The sequence below is a fragment of the Eschrichtius robustus genome, chromosome 7, assembly GCF_028021215.1.
Source record: "Eschrichtius robustus isolate mEscRob2 chromosome 7, mEscRob2.pri, whole genome shotgun sequence".
Classification (NCBI taxonomy): Eukaryota; Metazoa; Chordata; class Mammalia; order Artiodactyla; family Eschrichtiidae; genus Eschrichtius; species Eschrichtius robustus.
Genome location: NC_090830.1, coordinates 109,233,589 through 109,257,194, shown reverse-complemented (window position 1 = coordinate 109,257,194; position 23,606 = coordinate 109,233,589). Strand labels below are relative to the sequence as shown.

Here is a 23,606-nt window from a genome sequence, read left to right as displayed (position 1 = left end):
GACCAAAGTAGGGTAAAGGAAGTTATCAGGAAAGTATTTATACCTCAAAATCCCAAATTCTAAATTCATTAATTAGAAGGGTTCCATATGCAATGTTCAACTCTGGATTTTATAAAGAAAATCATGGAGGACTTGAAAGGGTTCAGAGTAGAATCATGAGTGAAATAAGACTTATGAAGAAAAATTAAAGTAACAAATGTCATTCATGTACTCAGTCAATGAATATGCACACTGAGTATCTCTTTATGAACTAGGCACTGTGCCAGACAGCAGAACTCTTGAAGTGGGAAAAAGAAAGGCTAGGAAATTATTCTATAGTATTATTAATAAAAGCAGCTATATCAGGATGGCACAAAGATTTTGATTTCTATTTCTATGCTAATTCTGATCTGTTGGCTATGGTCAAGTCAAAACTCACCAAGAAAGAGTGTCATGACTGATTAGCACAGTCTGTCATGGATAATGAATGGGGAGCAACAGTACATAGTACACATTTGTCATTACTGGCTTATATTATTATAATGAATACTAATTTCCCAAAAGTCACATAGATAATAGTATTCTAAATACGTAAAGCACCTTTCTAAACATTTTTATACATGTTAACTTATGTTGCTCAAAAAATTCTCCATGGTTAGGTAAGTCAGGCATTGCTTTCACTTTGTTGGAAACTGGGGCACAGAGAGGTATAAGAAACTTGCCCATGGCCACATAGCTAGTTAATGGCAAAAACCCTATTATAGCCCAGATCCTCTCACTCCTAAATGATCTGCCCTGATCTTTACAGTTAAAGGCTGTTAGAACAGAACGGTGTCCAGATGTTCCTGATTTCTACTAAATAAAAAAGAAGAGGAAACTGTTTTAAACTATTGTACAGATTTAAGTTAGACCTATGGAAGAATTTTCTGACAGTAAAAGCTCTAACCATTGGAACAGATAACTAAAAAGAAGCCTGTCATATTTTATTTTCTGAAGACCTTAAAATTTTTTCTTTTGGAAAAAAATGTTAATTACCCCAAAACTCCTTCAAATGGGATTACAGTATTATAAAAGGAACATGGGTTTTAATTAGAGAGGCCTAGGTTCAAATGTCTCCTTTCAATTTACCAGCTGGGTGACCTTAGGCCAGCTACTTCACCTCTCTGGGCCAGCTCTAAACTGGAGATAATACCATCCCCATCCAGAGTTATCGTAACATGTTATATTGCCAGGAATTTCCTTCCAATCCTTTTAATTGCAAAAACTTGTATGTGGCTTTTAATCTTAAAATCTTCAGAACTGAAGAGAGAGGAGAAACAACTGCTTAAAATATCAGGTTCGGGGCTTCCCTGGTGGCGCAGTGGTTGAGGATCTGCCTGCCGACGCAGGGAACACGGGTTCGAGCCCTGGTCTGGGAAGATCCCACATGCCGCGGAGCAACTGGGCCCGTGAGCCACAACTACTGAGCCTGCGCGACTGGAGCCTGTGCTCCGCAACAACAGAGGCCGCGATAGTGAGAGGCCCGCGCACCGCGATGAAGAGCGGCCCCGCTTGCCGCAACTAGAGAAAGCCCTCACACAGAAACGAAGACCCAACACAGCCATAAATAAATACATAAATAAATAAATAAAAATTAAAAGTCACATTGTTCTAAAAAAAAAAAAAATATCAGGTTCATATTTTCTTTCTTACTCAAGGCAGATATCCCCACCAGACTGCAAGTCTTAAGGAGAGGAACAACATCTTGCCGTTTCTCTAACTTTCCTAATTAGGGAGCACAATACCTTGCACAGGGTAGGTACACGGTGAATTCCAAATGTAGTTGATAGTGTATCACAGGCAATTGAAAATAAAAAGAGTAATGACAAGAAAAAAGTATGCACTGGCATCTGTGCTGGACTCACCATAAGATGATACTGCTACTACTACTAAAACAGCAGCAGCTCCTATGTACCACACACTCACTACAGGCCTAGAGAAACAGGAGGGAGAGTGCTCCCATGGGTTTTAAAGATGACTAAGTATCTTTTGTGGGTTATCTCACTTGATTTCCATTTTATGGATGAGGAAACAGAGGCCTCCAGAGAGTAAGTAATTTGCTTAAGGTGACATAGCCAGTAAATGGCAGAGCTTAGATGTAGACCCAGGCAGTCTGATTCCAGAGTTTATAATGTTATTTCATGTGCTGTACTGACCCCTTTCCCTCCAGTGGAAGAAGAACTGGAACAGAAGTATCTGTTCTGTTTAATACCTGAACAGTACTTTTAATTTCCACAGAAAAAAATCTTTAAGTGAGAAGTCTTGGGCTCCATGCAGGCAATTACAAGAGTATATATATGCTCAATGCATAAAGAAGCCAGAAAGCTATATCAGGAATTTTCCATACGCATTTTCTCAGATATAAAGAATGGGAGAGTTCTGAGACATAATAAAGGAAGAGTCCTCTATAACCTGTATAGATTCAGGACCAATGGATAGGAGAAACTTACCACCGTGGGTCTCTATTCACAACTAAACGCCTTCTTTAAAAAAGTAAGTAACAGGGTACCCACTTAGCCAACAGCCTCATTTTAATTTCATCACTGAAATGTCCTTTGTATAGCTGAGCATTTAAAACAAATTCAAGTGGAACAGTTATGCTGATGTGCCTACAGAGAAACAGAGGGGGATACTCAGGTGACAGCCATACAAGACTATTATTGCAGTACCTGTAGAAATACAGGTGATATTACACGCATAGGGAAGCAGGATACATTGCAAAAAGAATCACATCTCCTTTTATAGATACCATTGTTATTACCCTCTATTGATTTTCTGAGATAACTGTGGTTATCACAGAGAAATCATCTTCCTCAGAGATAACCAATTAATAAAGGGTTAAGGACACTGCACATTCTACTTTAATCTAGCTCTGACAGTGCCATATATAAAAACCAAAGGAATCCTCCCCTGTTTCTATAGTCTGTAGGAAGCCTTTGAGTCAAGAATGCATGGAAAAAATCAAAACTGCCTCATTATAATCATTAAGGTTTCAAAAATTAGTTGGGTTCAACTCTGAAACTCTAGCACCTGCCATGACACACTCTGTCACTGGTTATCTGGCCAGTGCAGCTGAGAGTCTGCAAGCTGCCTGCTATCACCAAAGCAGAGTGGACAGGAAGTATTAATGGCCTTGTTAGACCGGCAATAAACAAGGAGTTTGAAACTTCCATTCGTTTAATGGAAAAATGAAGTCACTTTTCGGTAAGTGGAATTTTCAGAATAAATTGCCTTCACAGATTCCACAGATCGAGGGCTAAGGCAATCAGACTGTCTAAAGCCTAAAGGTTGATAAAAAGCACTTAAGTGCTAACCAGAGTCCCAAGCCTTTACGTACAAGTCAACAGCCTATAAAGGGGAGAGACATTTAACCTCAACTACAAACTATAGGGAAAGAAAAACCCTGCTTGTGGATCAGTTGAAATATTCTGAGGACTCTTAAGTACTGGAAAATGATCAGAAGATTATGCTAACCTAGATGTGCTCTAATGGAGCCACTCAGGACTGTCTTTAAAGAACAAATTACCTTCTACAGTTATTATCATCAATGTCAGATGCTGGCTTTTCCTTAATTTGTCTTCTGTCTAAGATCTAAACCATTTGATAATATCATGGCAATCAGGGCCCAGTAAAACCACAGCAAATAATGTTTTCTGCCTGGGAGACTATTATGTCTTCATAGGAATATTTTTCTGAGAGTCGGGAGCAAGAACTATAGAAATAGCCATGGATAAGCTGAAAGGACTGAACCTATCTCTTGGAAAACAACAGTAGGAACATGGATTAGGATGCCTTGGTGTGTGGAACAGGCAGACAAATTCTAAAATGTCTTCCTCCTAAATATAAGGCATGAAAACAATTTCAATATATGTAGGAGGCTTCTAGGAAATGGAAATGCCAAAACGGAATGGGCTTCATTCTTTTTTTTTTTTTAACACATGCCTTATAGTGAGCTCTAAAGGGACTAAAGAAGAACACCATCAACTTCAACTCACCACGGGCTTCTTGCAGTTTCTTAAGTTCTGCTTCCCGTTCGGTTTTGCTCTGCTTACTTCGAACCCCAAGGGCACTGATGACTAACCTTCTGGCTAGGGCTGCTGAAGTCTCAGGACGCTCCTTTGCTGGCTGGAGAAACTCTGAATGGGAGAAAGGGAGGGAGTAGGAGGGAGTAAGGAAGAGAAAGCACTCTAGCTCCAAGTGATTTAACTCAGTAATTAACATACCAAATAGACTAACAAGGGCTGCATCAGCAGTAATTAATACAAGCCTGATAGATGAAGAGCAGAGGAAATTAACATGGCAAAGCACAAACAACCCTGCCTTCATTATCTGTATTAACACAATTTCTTACAGTGACTCTATCAAACAGCTAAACACAGAGGTAAACTAGATAAGGATGTCATCAGAAAATGGTTGCTGCATTGCTTGCAGTTAGTATCTCCCACTCTCTCCAAGTGGCTACTCCAGTGCTATATTTCCAACACAGCCTTTTCTATTTTCTTTTTTCCTTAAAATAACATTTCCTTTAACACTAAAAATAAAAGTGATATGTCCTTAGAACTCTGGATGCTATACAAGTGCTGGAAAAAACAATGTCACCACTATCAACAAGAAAAAGCTCCTGAGATTATACAGGCTTACCAGCATAAGCTCTAGCTTTGGCCTTGGCTGCTCTCGTGGCCTGCGACAAGGGCCGGATCTTCACCATGGTATGTTTACTACCCAGAGCATCACGAGCTGTAAAGAGAATGAATATAAAGAAGTAGAAGACATGAAGAAGAGTGATGCAAAAATTTAAGGCTAGTTCTTAGAAAGTATTTCCTAGATGTTATGCTTTATTTTTCATCATGAGCAAAAGAAATGGTAAGCTCTAGAAAATCCGTAAGGAACAAAATGGCAGTGATTATTTTAGAACAGGGATCAGTAAACTATAGCTTTGTGACCAAATCCAGCCAACCACCTGTTTTTGTAAAATTTTACTGAAACAGAGCCATGCTCATTCATTTGCATACTGTCTAGGGATGCTTTCTGGCTACAACACAAGAGTTAAGTAGTGACAGAAACCTTATACCCTAAAATATCTACTATCTGGCTCTTTACAGAATAAGTTTGCAGACCCCTATTTTAGGTGATTCAGACAGGAATCAACAGCTCTAATTTCTTTGAATGCCTCTGCATCAGATCTATCATGAGGCCAATGATATAAGTGAAAAGGCCAAATCATATATTCAGAAAGTAGGTATTACAAATGCTCACTGGACAGGTTAAAGGGCTACTGCAAATTCATTTGTCAGGGAGGGGGGTAGAATCAAAAATATTTTAAGATTTAGTCATACTGGCTTCTTAAATCTTTACCTATAATCTGTTTATGCACTATCATAACTGACAGCTATGCAGCAAATAACCTTGGAAGGAGCTCTCTCTCCAAATACCACTGGATTAGGATAAAAAGGGAGAGGGGGAGCAAATGGGTACCAAAGTAACATGCCTCAAAAACCTCTACCTGCCAATTATCTGTACTGACTAAAATGTCAGGTGGCTGGAACAGAAAGCAAATAAGGACAAGTAGTAGGAGAAAACGGACAACAAGCACATTGAAATCCATTGGGTGAATACCTGTAATCGGACTGGAGAATACTCCTAGGGCGTGTGTATCATCCACCCATTTAATATCAAATCCTTTCTTTCTGCAACAAAAGAACAGAATTTTATTCCTTAAAATAAAATTTACTTTTCAAAAACATCTTTCAAATAGAGTCTCATAAAGCATTTCATGATGAGATAGAAACACTCAACAAGCACACAGGTGGAATGGGGATAATGACACACAAAACGGCTTGGGGTACAGAAGAAGCCACTGAGTTTTAAAAGCAATAATACCATCATAAAGCACTACCTGGGAGCATTTTACATTGTCAGCCAGTTTATAGACATCAACTAATTAATCCTCACATGTTCCCTGGGGAGGTAAAGTATTTATCACACTTTTTACAAGGGATGTTTTTAGGGGACTGGAACTAGAAGAGGTGGAACGAGGAAGCATGGGAGGGGCAGAAGATTATTAGAGGAGGAGGTAGGCAGGGAAGGTCACCTGGATTTAATGCAAATGTAGGCTCAAGGACAGAGACAAGAGACAGAGAGGAAGAGGGAGACAGGTCATTCAAAGCAAAATCAATCAATCAATCAAATAAGGGAGAAAAGGGACAACTCTAATCAGAGAGGCTGACCTATTCTTTCTTTCCAGTTGTAGAAGTGAAGTAAGAAAGGGAAACTCAGGTTCTGCCACCTTCAGACCATGGGCAGGTTTAATCTCTCTGTTAGCTAGGTCTGCTCATCTGTAGAAATGGGTACAGTTCCTTCATAACAGAGTTGCTGCGAAAACGGAAGTGAGATCATCCATGACAAGGCAAAGGGCACGGTGTTGAGCACTTAGTGGACATCTAATAAATGAATGGTGCCCATTATTTTTTATTATTAATAGCAATATTCATCAGGAAGATGATTAATATTGATGAAGATGTGATTAAAATATGAAGTTGACTCTGGTGTTTGACTCAACAGGCATTATTATTATACGCTTTTGCACCATGACCTTTTCTTTTTTTTATAAAGCACTATAAAGAAAAAAAAAAAAAGGCAACTGCTAAAATATCTTCCCTCTTTAACAACTAGTCAAGAAAAAATCTCCTTTGAAGGAAAAAGGAATAAAGACGCTTTGAAGGTTAGTAAGACAATTTCCTGAATGTAAGGGTCAGTTTGACCATGGCATAAAATGACCACAGGGGTTGAAGACTATGAGAAAGTTCAACAGTGGAAGTCTATATTATAAGACAGTTGACAAAAGATAGAGAAAAACTTAGATGGGCTCTGGAGGGCCTTTTAGACTTCAGAATTTCATAACCCTTTAAAATGCTTCCCCCTTTTGAGAATGTTTTCCTGTTTCATAGAAAAATGATCTGCAGGTAAGATTAGGAAGAAACAAAGCAAGGGAAGTTAATAATTCTTAAGAAATAACTGATCTTCAGGAAATTCCAGACATTAACAAAATCAATCCTTGGTCTTAAAAAATCATCATTATTAGTGACAACCTAAGGTAGTTCTAATTTTGGATTTAATCTCATTGACTGCTTTTTAAAATCTATTATGCACTTTATCTGGAACAGACCCTGATACCGGGTCTTAACATAACTGTAATGAATTAGACTGACTGATCTACACTATATGTTTAGTGTAAGATCTATGGCAGAGAGTGTTAACTGTCCTCCATGATCTAGTCACTCCTCCTCTCTTTTAGTTACTTAACTGATAAGTGCTGCCCCTGTCCCCTCAACCAACAAAATTTAAGTGAGATACCTGGCTGCTAGTTTTGCCTGTTCTAGAGCTTTACAGAAAAACAGGGTGCTTGTTTCTGTACATAAAGTTTCAATGAATACAGGCACACTCATTGTCTGTAGCCACACCTATTGTCTATGGCTACTTTTGTGCAACGATGGCAGAGTTGCCTAAAATAATTACTATCTAACCCTTAAGGAAAAGTTGGGAGCTATACCCTAACTCAAGCTGTACATGAATTGAATTTTAAGTTTAAATTTGTATGTCAGACAATAGACCTGGTTCATTGTTAGACCTGGTTCATTGTTAATGTCAGGATTGGAGCATTAAAGTATAATCCCTTCTTGGTAATGACTTTCTTCCAGACCCTGAAAATCTTTTTCTTAATAACTTATTTTCGGGATTATTTCTTTATTCCTGAAGCTTATTTTTTCTTATAAGCTAAAGATACAGAGGTATACTTCTGACTCTTTTACCTTCTCATACATATGTATGAATTATATACATATATAAGAGGTAGTGCAATTATTCTCAAACCCACTTATATCAGTTTTAATTTATATTTTCACTACATAATTTAATTTATTAAATAAAATAAAAACGATGAAATATGAGTGTGAAAAAGAAAAGTTGTGTCTATGGTTTGGAAGACTAGAGAAAGATAAAGTCACTAAAAAAACCCAAACAGCTATTATTAATTATGTTTGGGAAAAAAGAGCTTAAAAAAAAAAAAAAAAAGAGAGAGAGAGAGAGAGAGGGAATTCCCCGGTGGTCCAGTGGTTAGGACTTGGCACTTTCACTGCTGTGGCCTGGGTTCAATCCCTGGTCAGGGAACTAAGACCCTGGAAGCCACGCGGTGCAGCCAACAAAAATTTTAAAAAGAGAGAGAGAGAGAAAACGTTTTAAACTATAAGGAATTTGCACTCAGGTGACTCTGAAAGGACATTAAAGTTCTTGCTGGAAGTCACAGGTGATATCAGGGTGACATATAAGAACTCAATAGAAGATAGTCTGCCATCAACATACTAGTTACTTAAAAAAAAAAAGGTCTTGGCACCACATCAAAGACTGGCAAGTAAATGGACATTTATATGTACTGTTAAAATAAACTGGTTGAGACATATAACAATCATTTTTTATCATTCTCTACTTGACTATTTCTATCTCGGTGGTCAGAATAACCTCAAATCAATAATTTAATTTACAGCTCTTTTGGACTGTTAGGGCCCTTGGTGCCTGGCAGAAGAAAACACATATCCTCTCAGGAGATATCCTCTTCTTTTACTGTAAGCCTCAATTCCCATAAGTAAAATTCCAAAGGAAATGGTCAGCTGCACAGATTTTTAAAAAAGTAACTAAACCTCCAAAAAAGAAGCAAGGCACTATGAGTGAGAATTTGCAGAAAGAGAATTAAAAGGACTTCAGGTAAAGAAATTACCAGACATAGACTATAGAAGGTCTATGTTCAATATACTTCTTGAAAATATTTGGAGAAAAAAAAGAAACTAATGACCATGCAGATTTGAAAAATAGAGAACTTTGAAAAATGAGAAACATAAAATGAAATTTAAAAATTCAATGGACAGATTTAACAGCAAATTAAACACAGCTGAAGAAATCAGAAAGTGGAAATTAGAGCTAAAAAAATTACTCAGCATGTAATGGAGACAAAGAAATGGAAAATATGAAAGAGATAACATGAGGATTAAGTGAGAAGGTTTAATCTACTTTTAACTGGCATCTTAGAGAATATAAAAGAGACTAGTACAGAGGCAATATTTGAAGAGAGAATGTCTAGTGTTCTCCAAAACCAATGAAAAATACTAGCTCAATAATAATAATAACAAAAGAAACACAAAGCCACATCATACTGAAAATGCACAATACCAAAGACAAAGAGAAAACATTAAGAGCACCCAAAGAGAAAAGAGAGATTACTCTCAGAAGCAATAGTTAAGACTTTCAGCTGGCTTCTCATCCTACACTAAGAAAGCCAGGAGAAAGCAGAATAAAATCTTCAAGTTTCTGAGAAAAACAACTACCAACCTAGGATTCTCTACCCAGCAAAAATGTCTTTCAAGAATGAAGTTGATCAAAATGGATTAAAGACCTAAATGTAAGGCCAGACACTATCAAACTCTTAGAGGAAAACATAGGCAGAACACTGTATGACATAAATCACAGCAAGAGCCTTTTTGACCCAGCTCCTAGAGAAATGGAAATAAAAACAAAAATAAACAAATGGGACCTAATGAAACTTAAAAGCTTTTGCACAGCAAAGGAAACCATAAGCAAGACCAAAAGACAACCCTCAGAATGGGAGAAAATATTTGCAAATGAAGCAACTGACAAAGGATTAATCTCCAAGATTTACAAGCAGCTCATGCAGCTCAATAACAAAAAAACGAACAACCCAATCCAAAAATGGGCAGAAGACCTAAATAGACATTTCTCCAAAGAAGATATACAGATTGCCAACAAACACATGAAAGAATGCTCAACATCATTAATCATTAGAGAAATGCAAATCAAAACTACAATGAGATATCATCTCACACCGGTCAGAATGGCCAGCATCAAAAAATCTAGAAACAATAAATGCTGGAGAGGGTGTGGAGAAAAGGGAACACTCTTGCACTGTTGGTGGGAATGTAAATCGATACAGCCACTATGGAGAATAGTATGGAGGTTCCTTAAAAAACTAAAAATAGAACTACCATACGACCCAGCAATCCCACTACTGGGCATATACCCTGAGAAAACCATAATTCAAAAAGAGTCATGTACCAAAATGTTCATTGCAGCTCTATTTACAATAGCCAGGACATGGAAGCAACCTAAGTGTCCATCATCGGATGAATGGATAAAGAAGATGTGGCACATATATACAATGGAATATTACTCAGCCATAAAAAGAAACGAAATGGAGTTATTTGTAGTGAGGTGGATGGAGTTAGAGTCTGTCATACAGAGTGAAGTAAGTCAGAAAGAGAAAAACAAATACAGTACGCTAACACATATATATGGAATCTAAGGGAAAAAAAAAGGTCATGAAGAACCTAGGGGCAAGACGGGAATAAAGACACAGACCTACTAGAGAATGGACTTGAGGATATGGGGAGGGGGAAGGGTAAGCTGGGACAAAGTGAGACAGTGGCATGGACATATATACACTAACAAACGTAAAATAGATAGCTAGTGGGAAGCAGCCGCATAGCACAGGGAGATCAGCTCTGTGCTTTGTGACCACCTAGAGGGGTGGGATAGGGAGGGTGGGAGGGAGGGAGATGCAAGAGGGAAGAGATATGGGAACATATGTATATGTATAACTGATTCACTTTGTTATAAAGCAGAAACTAACACACCATTGTAAAGCAATTATACTCCAATAAAGATGTTAAAAAAAAAAAAGAATGAAGTTGAAATAAAGCCATTAAGAAACAACAACGATGACGACGACAACAAAACCCAACTGAGTGTGTTACCAGCAGACTGTTACTAAATTAAATGCTAAAGAACATGTTTCATGCAGGAGGAAAAAGATTTCAGATGAAAGATATAAGACGCAAGAAGGTATAAATGAAGAATACAGAAAGTGGATGAATCTGAATGCTGATAATATAAAACAATAATGTAACATCAAATGGAGTTTAAAAAGAAAAAAAGATTCAAAATACTAAATCACAATAGCATATTAGCTGGAGGTTGGGGAGACACTGGAATGGAATTGGGGAATGGAGTTTAAAACCCTTAGAATGTTTGGAAAGAGCGTAAAAATATTAACTTTAGCCATTGATAAATTAAGCAGGCATTTTATAATTTCTAAAGTAACCACCAAATAATAGAAACAGGATCATTTCCCAAAAATATGGAAGGAGAAAAAAATACCTCATCAATCCAAAAGAAGGCAAGAGAAAAGAGAAAAAGATGGGACAAGTAAACACACAAAAAAAGATGGCAGGCATACATCCAAATATATCAATAATTACAATAAATATAAATGGACTAAATGCACCATGAAGACAGATTCCAAAGTCATTATTGATGACATTCTTCTTAAATGCTAAAATGGGGTCTAGAAAGACTATTTAGCATTTTTTAAAGGAACCGAGAAGAAGAGTGGTTTGATACGGATTTCTAATGGACTTGGAAAAGACAATAAACAAACTTGATGCTAAAGTAAATGCCGAATAGAAACGGGAATAGAAAAACAAAAAAGATGATCTTTCAAAAGACATTTTAAGAAAACTTCATTCCACCTTCCCTAACATCCCCAATCATTTGCAAGTACTTACTGATAAGTGCAGAAAATCCGTAGGAGATCTTCAGTACGAAATTCTTGGGGGAAGTCATAAATTTCAATGACATGTGGGAATTCACAATCACTGAGGTCAATATCAGGAACTTCATGGTTGTAATAATCAAATATAGGTTCTTGGATGCTTTCTCTATTCTTCATATCCCCTGATAACTAGAGAGGAGGAAGCATATATGTGACTGTTACATCAAGCCAGAGCATTGTAAAATATCCTCCCATATATAAACAATCCTCTTTGTCTCCATGTTCCTATTCCTTAACCTTTATCATTTGTCTCTGTTCATGAACACAATAATGACTGGGCTCTATCACCCAGCTTACATTATACATGTGGAATACTTTGATTAATGTGGTGAGTTATAAACAACACATCTTAGAAAATGAATTTCAGAAAATAGCTGAAGAGATGAATTAATAACATTCGTTTTATTTGAGCTTATTGATCAGACCCATAGTTTCGTTTCTGAAAGTGAACAAAAACAAAATTTTTAAGAATAAAAACACTTTGTTAGTCTACCTTTCGTTGACAGTAGCTTACAAAGAAATTTGTTATAACAAATGTAAGTGGCACAAGTAATTATATTTAAGTTCCCTAGCATTAGAGCTACCTAAAGGAATTTCCACACAGCAGGTTAATACAGGAATTAATAGTAATGAAGAATACTTAAAATTCTACTATTCTATGAAAAAACTGAAGGCTAATAACTATGTCACACGAGATGCAGGAGAATGGAAAAGGAAAAATGGAAAGTGGCAGCAAAGCCATGACAGTCATTTTGTCATTCACCTAGAGCCTAGTACTGACCACCCAGAGCCTTCAGACTCCAAAGTGTGTTCTCTCTGTTAATCAAAAGTCCAACGAGAGACCTTCAAACTTTCTCTCTTTCATACTGTGCCTCTTTTCCCATCAAATGAGAATTTGCAATGTCAAGGATGTATCTCCTTTCCTTGGAGAAGTGAAAAATGGATTTAAGAATTTTATTTGGGAGGGAGTGAGGGAGGAAGGCGATTTAGGTAAAATCGACAAAAATGTTTATTTATTGCTGGGTCTCTAGTTCCTTTTCTCCACTAAGCTTCAGTTTTACATCTTAAAAAATGGGAATAATAACAGTACCAACACTTTATAGATAGAGGTGTGCAGATTAAATGAGATGATGCAGTAAGTGCTAGCACACTACGTGGCACCTAAGAGTAAGAATTCAACTTCAACCCAATTTAATTATATTTTAACTAGGTGCTAAATCTATTATAGGTCAAGCACCATGTTATTTCCACCCTGCTTAGGATGTAGAAATCAGGAAGAGAATATTCCTCACACCGTAATAATGAGAAAAGACCAACTGACCTATAAAATCATAACTTTTCTTGAGTTTACCATACAGCTGAGTATGCAACACAGAGTACACAAGGAAATTGAAATCCACAGGATGACATGTCCCTCCAAAGAGAAACAGAATATATAAACTGTTTTGCCTCTGGCAGATCATGGGAAGAAGTGGCCACCACATGAGTGGGCAAGAAGATATCAGCTAAATGTTTAACAAATTCTTAAAAGCCTAGAGTGGACTGGTGTATCAGTTTAGAATAACTCAGAGCCCCAGAAAGGAGGGTAATCTGCAATTACTTGCAAGTCCATCCTTATGCCAGTGCCACACTTTCTTGATTACTGTTGTTTTATAAGTTTTGAAATCAGGAAGTTTGAGTCTTCCTATTATGTTCTTCTTTTTCAAAATCATTTTGGCTATTCTGAGTCCCTTGCATTTCCATATGAATTAGAGGATCATTTTGTCAATTTCTGCAAAAAATACAGGACAGCTGGGATTGAGCTGGATGTGTTAATCACTTTGGGTAGTATCTTAACAATATTAAAGAAGATAAACATGGGATGTTTATTTAGGTCTTCTTTAATTTCTTCCAAAAATGTTTTGTAGTTTTCAGAGTACAAGTTTTATACTTCTTTTGTTAAATTTATTTCTAACTTTTTTATGCTACTGTCACTGGAACTATTTTCTTCATTTCATTTTTGAATTTCTGGCATGGACTTTTTGAGTTACTTTGCAAAAACCAAACCAAACAAACCACTGCATGTCCATGCATTTATAAATTGGGGCTAAATTATGCATTGTGAGAGGTAAACAATGCCTAACTACAAATACCTTGGAACTATAAGAACTGATTATAATGAGGAAGAAAAAAGAGAGGCAGGATAGTCTGGCAAGGAAATTTGATTATGGCCCTTTGCTCTAATCTGGTCAGCAAATTTGAACTTGCATACTTACATCCCATTTTTGAGGTAACCATTAAGCATTTCAGCTTCTGGCACTGATTAAATGCAAAGTGTAAGTAATAGCAAAACACACAATTCCTACTCTACATTTCATGGGAAAATAGATATAAAGCCTACAAGTAACATACTCCTGACTAGTTTTTCCTATAACACTCAAGACTCCACTATTATCAGGGACTCCTAACTTTTCTTAAGAGGAGAAGAACTTTGTTTCATACTCCCATGGTACTGATATTGTTAGAATCAGCTTACATGTCTACTGGCAACACATTTTTTGGGGAGGTAGGCTGATAGGTAGCAGGCCATACTATTAATGGTGTTTTCTCCTGAGAATTTCAACAAAACATTCAAGGGGGCCTTGACAGGGTAAAGGAGAAAGGAATATGTGGCACAGAAGGGGGAAATGTCTAAGAGAAGACAATATGGTATAAAGTGAGGATCAGAGCATGATTGTGAGAGGGGAGTGGGGGCGGGCAGGGTAGAAACCACTATCAGACAGGGGTTAGACACAGTAATACAGATGTATTTCAGGAAAGGCCCTAAGATTTGATACAATGACTTTTTTGCAGTAGACCTGTACTGTCCAACACAGCAGCTGCCAGCCACATGTGGCTACTGAGTACTAGAAACATGGCTGGTCTGAATTAAGATGTGTTTTATGTATAAAATACACATTGAATTTCAAAGACTTAATACAAAAAATAAAAGATCTCACTAATAACTTCTTATATTGATTACATGTTGAAATGATATTTTGGATATATTAAAAATACGTTCTTGACTTTACCTGTTTATTTTTACTTTTTTAAATGTGGCTCATAGAAATTTTAAATTATACACATGGCTCACATTTGTAGTTTGCAAGATATTTTTACTGTAGACAACTGAAACATTTACTGTTAAGAGTCACATGTATTGAGACAATACTTGTCACAACTGTCAATGTGAAACCTTCATATTTTATGACCAACCTTCACATATTTTTCTTTCATATGGCTAATAAATGTTTGATAGAGCAACAATAGAGGGGAAAGGTTTACAATTTGATTCATTCTAATCTATTACAGTCCACGGGAAAGGAAAGTTTGCAAACAACTCAGCAAATAATTTTCAGTTATGAATCACAAATATTTTATGATTTTTACCAGTGGCCTGTCTTGCTGTTTATAATGCATAAGTGAAATCTGAGTATTCCTTCATATGTAGAACCAGCTTCCACAAAACCATTCAACTAAATTAAATTATCTTCCCAAAGTGAGGGTTTTAAGACTCTTATAAGCCTAGTAATCTGCTTTTGAAAACAAGTCTAAAAAATAGTACCTATTCAGAGTTAGGAACACATACAGACTGAAAGTGAGGGGATGGAAAAAGATATTCCATGCAAATGGAAATCAAAAGAAAGTTGGAGTAGCAATTCTCATATCAGACAAAATAGACTTTAAAATAAAGACTATTACAGGAGACAAAGAAGGACACTACCTAATGATCAAGGGATCAATCCAAGAAGAAGATATAACAATTGTAAATATTTATGCACCCAACATAGGAGCACCTCAATACATAAGGCAAATGCTAACAGCCATAAAAGGGGAAATCGACAGTAACACAATCATAGTAGGGGACTTTAACACCCCACTTTCACCAATGGACAGATCATCCAAAATGAAAATAAAAAAAGAAACACAAGCTTTAAATGACACATTAAACAAGATGGACTTAATTGATATTTATAGGACATTCCATCCCAAAACAACAGAATACACTTTCTTCTCAAGTGCTCATGGAACATTCTTCAGGATAGATCATATCTTGGGTCACAAATCAAGCCTTGGTAAATTTAAGAAAATTGAAATTGTATCAAGTATCTTTTCGGACCACAACGCTGTAAGACTAGGTATCAATTACAGAAAAAAAAAAACTATAAAAAATACAAACACATGGAGGCTAAACAATACGCTACTAAATAACCAAGAGATCACTGAAGAAATCAAAGAGGAAACCAAAAAATACCTAGAAACAAATGACAATGAAAACACGATGACCAAAAAAAAAAAAAAAAACACGATGACCCAAAACCTATGGGATGCAGCAAAAGCAGTTCTAAGAGGGAAATTTACAGCAATACGATCCTACCTCAAGAAAGAAGAAAAATCTCAAATAAACAACCTAACCTTACACCTAAAACAATTAGAGAAAGAAGAACAAAAAAACCCCCAAAGTTAGCAGAAGGAAAGAAATCATAAAGATCAGATCAGAAATAAATGAAAAAGAAATGAAGGAAACGATAGCAAAGATCAATAAAACTAAAAGCTGGTTCTTTGAGAAGATAAACAAAACTGATAAACCATTAGCCAGACTCATCAAGAAAAAAAGGGAGAAGATTCAAATTAAGAGAATTAGAATGAAAAAGGAGAAGTCACAACTGACACTGCAGAAGTACAAAGGGTCATGAGAGACTACTACAAGCAACTATATGCCAATAAAATGGACAACCTGGAAGAAATGGACAAATTCTTAGAAATGCACAACTTCCGAGACTGAACCAGGAAGAAACAGAAAATATGAACAGATCAATCACAAGCACTGAAATTGAAACTGTGATTAAACATCTTCCAACAAACAAAAGCCCGGGACCAGATGGCTTCACAGGCAAATTCTATCAAACATTTAGAGAAGAGCTAACACCTATCCTTCTCAAGCTCTTCCAAAATATAGCAGGGGGAGGAACACTCCCAAACTCATTCTGCAGGGCCACCACCACCCTGATACCAAAAGCAGACAAAGATGTCACAAAAAAAGAAAACTATAGGCCAATATCACTGATGAACAAAGATGCAAAAAATCCTCAACAAAATACTAGCAAACAGAATCCAGCAGCACATTAAAAGGATCATACACCACGATCAAGTGGGGTTCATCCCAGGAGTGCAAGGATTCTTCAATATATGCAAATCAATCAATGTGATACACCATATTAACAAATTGAAGGAGAAAAACCATATGATCGTCTCAATAGATGCAGAAAAAGCTTTCAAAAAAATTCAACACCCATTTATGATAAAAACCCTCCAGAAAGTAGGCACAGAGGGAACCTACCTCAACATAATAAAGGCCACATATGACAAACCCAAAGCCAACATCGTTCTCAATGGTGAAAAACTGAAACCATTTCCAGTAAGATCGGGAACAAGGCAAGGTTGCCCACTCTCACCACTATTATTCAACATAGTTTTGGAAGTTTTAGCCACAGCAATCACAGAAGAAAAAGAAATAAAAGGAATCCAAATCGGAAAAGAAGAAGTAAAACTGTCACTGTTTTCAGATGACAAGATACTATACATAGAGAATCCTAAAGATGCTACCAGAAAACGACTAGAGCTAATCAATGAATTTGGTAAAGTAGCAGGATACAAAATTAATGCACAGAAATCTCTTGCATTCCTATACACTAATGAATAGGAATAGATGAAAAATCTGAAACACTCCCATTTACCATTGCAACAAAAAGAATAAAATACCTAGGAATAAACCTACCTAAGGAGACAAAAGACCTGTATGCAGAAAACTATAAGACATTGACGAAAGAAATTAAAGACGATACCAACAGATGGAGAGATATACCATGTTCTTGGATTGGAAGAATCAACGTTGTGAAAATGACTATACTACCCAAAGCAATCTACAGATTCAATGCAATCCCTATCAAACTACGAATGGCATTTTTCACAGAACTAGAACAAAAAATTTCACAATTTGTATGGAAACACAAAAGACCCCGAATAGCCAAAGCAATCTTGAGAAAGAAAAACAGAGCTGGAGGAATCAGGCTCCCTGACTTCAGACTATACTACAAAGCTACAGTAATCAAGACAGTATGGTACTGGCACAAAACCAGAAATACAGATCAATGGAACAGGACAGAAAGCCCAGAGATAAACCCAGACTCATACGGTCACCTTACCTTTGATAAAGGAGGCAAGAATATACAATGGAGAAAAGACAGCCTCTTCAATAAGTGGTGCTGGGAAAACTGGACAGCTACACGTAAAAGAATGAAATTAGAACACTCCCTAAAAACATACACAAAAATAAACTCAAAATGGATTAAAGACCTAAACGTAAGGCCAGACACTATAAAACTCTTAGAGGAAAACATAGAAGACCCTATGACATAAATCACAGCAAGATCTTTTTTGACCCACCTCCTAGAGAAAGGGAAATAAAAACAAAAATAAACAAATGGGACCTAATGAAACTTAAAAGCTTTTGCATAGCAAAGGAAACCATAAACAAGATGAAAAGACAACCCTCAGAATGGGAGAAAAGGGGCTTCCCTGGTGGCGCAGTGGTTAAGAATCCACCTGCCAATGCAGGGGGCACGGGTTCGAGCCTTGGTCTGGGAAGATCCCACATGCTGCGGACCAACTAAGCCCCTGCACCACAACTACTGAAGCCCGCACGCCTAGAGCCAGTGCTCTCAACAAGAGAAGCCACCACAATGAGAAGCCTGCACACCACAACGAAGAGTAGCCCCTGCTCGCCGCAACTAGAGAAAGCCCGCGTGCAGCAACGAAGACCCAACACAGCAATAAATAAAATAAAATAAATAAATTTATCAAAAAAAAAAGAATGGGAGAAAATATTTGCAAACGAAGCAACTGACAAAGGATTAATCTCCAAAATATACAAGCAGCTCATGCAGCTCAATATCAAAAAAACAAACAACCCAATCAAATAATGGGCGGAAGACCTAAATAGACATTTCTCCAAACACACACAGGAGGAATTAGAGAAATGCACATCAAAACCACAATGAGGTATCACCTCACACCAGTGAGAATGGCCAGCGTCAAAAAATCTACAAACCATAAATGCTGGAGAGGGTGTGGAGAGAAGGGAACCCTCCTGCACTGTTGGTAGGAATGTAAATTGATACAGCCACTATGGAGAACAGTATGGAGGTTCCTTTTAAAAAACTAAAAATAGAACTACCATATGACCCAGCAATCCCACTACTGGGCATATATACCCTGAGAAAACCATAATTCAAAAAGACACGTGTACCACAACATTCACTGCAGCACTATTTACAATAGCCAGGACATGGAAACAACCTAAGTGTCCACTGACAGATGAATGGATAGAGAAGATGTGGCACATATATACAATGGAATATTACTCAGCCATAAAAAGAAACAAAATTGAGTTATTTGTACTGAGGTGGATGGACCTAGAGACTGTCATACAGAGTGAAGTAAGTCAGAAAGAGAAAAACAAATACCGTATGCTAACACATACATATGGAATCTAAAAAAAAAAAAAACAAAAAACAAATGGTTCTCATGAACCTAGGGGCAGGAGAGGAATAAAGATGCAGACGTAAGGAATGGACTTGAGGACATGGGGAGGGGGAAGGGTAAGCTGAGACGAAGTGAGAGAGTAGCATGGACATATATACACTACCAAATGTAAAATAGATAGCTAGTGGGAAGCAGCCGCATAGCACAGGGAGATCAGCTCGGTGCTTTGTGACCACCTAGAGGGGTGGGATAGGGAGGGTGGGAGGCAGACGCAAGAGGGAGGGGATATGGGGATATATGTATACGTATAGCTGATTCACTTTGTGATACAGCAGAAACTAACACACCATTGTAAAGCAATTATACTCCAAAAAAGATGTTAAAAAAAAAAATAGTACCTGACTTGCTATGACATAATTGCCTGATTCCTATTTGTAGAGGGAGACAAAAAGGGTGCAGAGAGTAGAAGGTCAACTAGGCATGGATCACTGAGCTTTTTATTTTTTGTTTGATCCTAGGTTCTTCAAGATACAAAAGGAAAAACAAAAAGTTCTGAAGTCACAAGTTACTCTCTACAAACAAAAAATAAATATATGCTACATTATTTTGGGATAAAGTTATATTTATATCTGTCAGATGGGCATGTTGGATCAGCTGTTATTGTTATCCCTATTATAAGGATGGAAAATTGCATCACAGAGAGACTAAAGGACACCCCTAAGGTTACAAATCAAATTACTGATAAAGTTTGAATCATAACTCAGGCCTCCTGACCGCTAGTCTAGTATTCCTTCCGTAACATGATGAAATGGCCTTACAGTGAACAGAATCAGAAACGGTGGCTATATCAATGTTCAGGACAACTAATTCCCTCTGATTAAGGATTTATGGATACACGCAGTTCTAGGAGGAAAGGAGGGAGGGAGGGAGGATCAATGGCAAAGTTGCAAAGAACTCAGGGGTACTGATTTCTTTCCAGTCCTATATTCGAGATACATATGGTAGCTTATAGATTAAACTTCCCAAAATACTGTTTTGATCATGTCATTCCTTTGATTAAAAATCTTCAATGGCTGTATTTAAAGCTCATAACCTGGACCCAACAACCTACCTGTGGTTGGCAGAATGACAGCCTCTCAAAGATGTCCATGTCCTAATTCCCTCAACTTATGAACATGATACATGGCAAAGGAGAATTAAGGTAGCAGGTGGAATTAAAGATGCTAATCAGATGACTTTAAAATAGAGAGATAATGCCGGATTATCTAGGTGGGTCCAATATAATCACAAGGGTCCTTAAAAGCAGAATTGTTTCAGAGACAGAAGAGTCAGTGTGTCAGAGTGAGGCAACATGAGAAAGACTTGGCTGGCCACTGCTGGCTTTGAAAACGGAAGGGGGCCATGAGCCAAGGAATGTGGGCAGCATGTAAGAGAAGCTGAAAAAGGTAAGAAAATGGGTTCTCCCCTAGAGTCTTCAGAAAGGATCACAATCCTGCCAATACCCTAATTTTAGTCCAGTGAGACCCCTTTTGGACTTCTGACCTCCAGAACTGTAAAAGACAATAAATTTGTGTTGTTTTAAGACAGTAGTTTGTGGTAGTTTATTACCTCATTAACAGTGTACTAAGATATATACTACCTTTCTAGCTTTATGTCATGTCATCCCTTAAAATATGCTACATTCCAACCAAAGAGTAATACTATGCCTAAACACATCTTGCTTCTTCCTGCCTATTGCTTTGATCACATTATTTTTGGTCACATGTATAATCTGATTCTTCCTCTAGACTTCTACAGCAATTACCTCATCTGCACTACTTTTACAGTACTCACTGTATAACACCCTATATTAATAAGACCAGTCTCTTCCTCCAACCTCAACCTGACCACCTAACCAACAAACATTTAATGTATGTTGAACATAACATTAGAGAAAGAACTTGAACAAAGAATTTTAATATGTAATAAAGTTATAAGAATGAAGAAGGTATTACCAGTGGGTAGAGGGGAATGAACTTTGTTTCCTTCACTGCCCAAGTAAAGAAATTGTATATACAGAGAAAAGTACCATAGGCAGAAGTGTGCAAAGGCATGCAAGGAGTGTGGTATTCATTAAAGAGTTCAGTGTGGTTACACTAAATAATGTGAGGGCTTGGGGGAGTGCTTTGGGCTTAATTGTGTCCTCTCAAAATTCATGAGTTAAAGCCATAAACCCCAGTACCTTAGAATATGACTGTATTTAGAGATAATGCCTTTAAACAGGTATTAAGTTAAAATAGGGTAGACCCTAATCTGAGTGGTATCTCTATAAAAAGAGGAAATTTGGACACAGACACAGAGGAAAGACCATGTAAAGACACAGGGAGAAGATGGCCATCTACAAACCAAGGAGAGAGACCTCAGAAGACTCTAATCCTTGCTGCCACCTTGATCTTGGACTTCTAGCCTCCAGAATTGTGAGAAAACAAATTTATGTGGTACTTTGCCATAGTCAGTCTAGGGTACTATATGCTCTGGCAGCCTTAGCAAACTAATACAGGGAGTAAGGCTGGAAAGAAAGGCTGGAGTTTCAGTCTCCTCATCAATATTCTGATTCTGTAATTCAACTACAAGGGACATGTCATATTTATCCCTATATTCCCCCCCTGCACACACTATCTTGCACAAACTAGGCATTCAAAAAATACTTGTGGAATGAATAAAATGCACAGGCCCCAAGTTAATTACTTTGTCCAAATGCATGCTTATCAAGACTGATTCTACATAGAGCCTCCATCAATAAGAATTTGATTTATGCAACATATATTTTTTTAAATGATTCTGGATGGCATTCTGAAATTTGGGGGGAAAAATGACACTTTTTTAATTTCCCTTTGCCAATAAACTTTAATTGTTCTGGTTATATAAATCATGCAGAAAATCCAATTTAATAAATTATAAAAGGAAAACAACAACAACAAAAACAAAATTTCAAAATAGATCATCTAAACTTCTGATAGTGACAAATTCAGGACCTAAACCTGGGAACATTCCATATTTTTTACAAGCTCTCACATCCTGGAATGCCTTGTCTGCTCCTGATCCTTCTCTTTTAAGACCCAGCTTCAATCTTTATCACCTCTTGAAGCGTTCCCTATTGACTCCATTTTGATGGTTTCTCCATTCCCTATACTACCATAACATAACCCTTGGCAGTTGGATATATACCGTATTTCATCAATTCTAAGATGCACATTTTAACATCTCCAACATCAGTATGCATCTTAATCATGCATATTGTCACTGCTTGTCTGCATATGAATGAGTACCACAAGCACCAGTACTAAAATTTGCAGAAAGGGTGGTCAGTAGGGTGGAAGAAAATCTGAATATAAGAATAGCCCTATATAAGTGCAAAGATGGCTTAAGAATCGAGCAACAATGATTTTTGCTCCTTTTATGTATTCTTTTAAGAAATGCTGTATCATCAAAGTTCTTGATGGCACAGAAGATGGTAACAGGATGGAACGACATCAGTATCAATGACTGAGTCAAAAAATTATTAGGACTTCCCTGGTGTTCCAGTGGTAAAGAATCCACCTTCCAATGCAGGGGACACGGATTCGATCCCTGGTCGGGGAACTAGGTTCCCACCTGCCATGGGGCAGCTAAGCCCGCACGCCACAACTACTGAGCTCGCATGCCTCAACTAGAGAGCCCAGGTGCCACAAACTACAGAGCCCATGTGCCCTGGAGCCTGCGTGCCACACGTAGAGAAGAGAAAACCTGCACATCACAACTAAAGAGAAGCCTGTGCTCCACAATGAAAGATCCCACGTGCCTCAAATGGAGATCCCACGTGCTGCAACTAACACCCGACGCAGCCAAAAAAACAAATAAATAAAATTAAATTTAAAAAAAAAGAAAAAAAAGGAACACTTGGGTTCTAATTCAAAGAGAAAAAAAGAAATCATTAGAAAGAGTTGGACTATAAACACAAAGTTTTAGGAAACGAGAACCAATTTCTTTCACATTTTCTTTATGTAAGAAATGATATGTGATAAAAAATTTATGTCTAATTAAGAGCTCTTTCAGTATGTATAAAGTAAAAATTCTAAAGGGTAAGCATTGTGTAAAAGTTTAATTTCTTTCTTAGTGATACATAAAATAATGATATATTTCACAATCAACAGCATTTTCAATTCAGTGAGATAGAATACTTCTTTATTTTTTTCTAGACATTTCTGAGAATAAGTTTCATCAGCTCCACAAGACTATAAACTCCTCAAACATTCTTATCCTTCTCTTTTATCCCTCGTATCACCAATATCAGAGCTGGGCACAGTATAGCTGTACAATGTCTGTTGATTGG

At 37.2% G+C, this 23,606-nt stretch overlaps 1 protein-coding gene across 1 annotated transcript in view; it reads right to left on the bottom strand.

The window, feature by feature from the left end:
- The window catches only part of R3HCC1L (R3H domain and coiled-coil containing 1 like), a 90,865-nt gene that overhangs the window by 4,663 nt on the left and 62,596 nt on the right, over window positions 1-23,606 (bottom strand). Inside the window, exons 4-7 of the mRNA XM_068548322.1 lie at window positions 11,646-11,821; window positions 5,635-5,705; window positions 4,660-4,755; window positions 4,014-4,154 (exon numbers count right to left, since the gene is read on the bottom strand). Of these exons, the coding sequence (XP_068404423.1) occupies window positions 4,014-4,154; window positions 4,660-4,755; window positions 5,635-5,705; window positions 11,646-11,821 (484 nt within the window). The remainder of the gene's footprint in view (window positions 1-4,013; window positions 4,155-4,659; window positions 4,756-5,634; window positions 5,706-11,645; window positions 11,822-23,606) is intronic.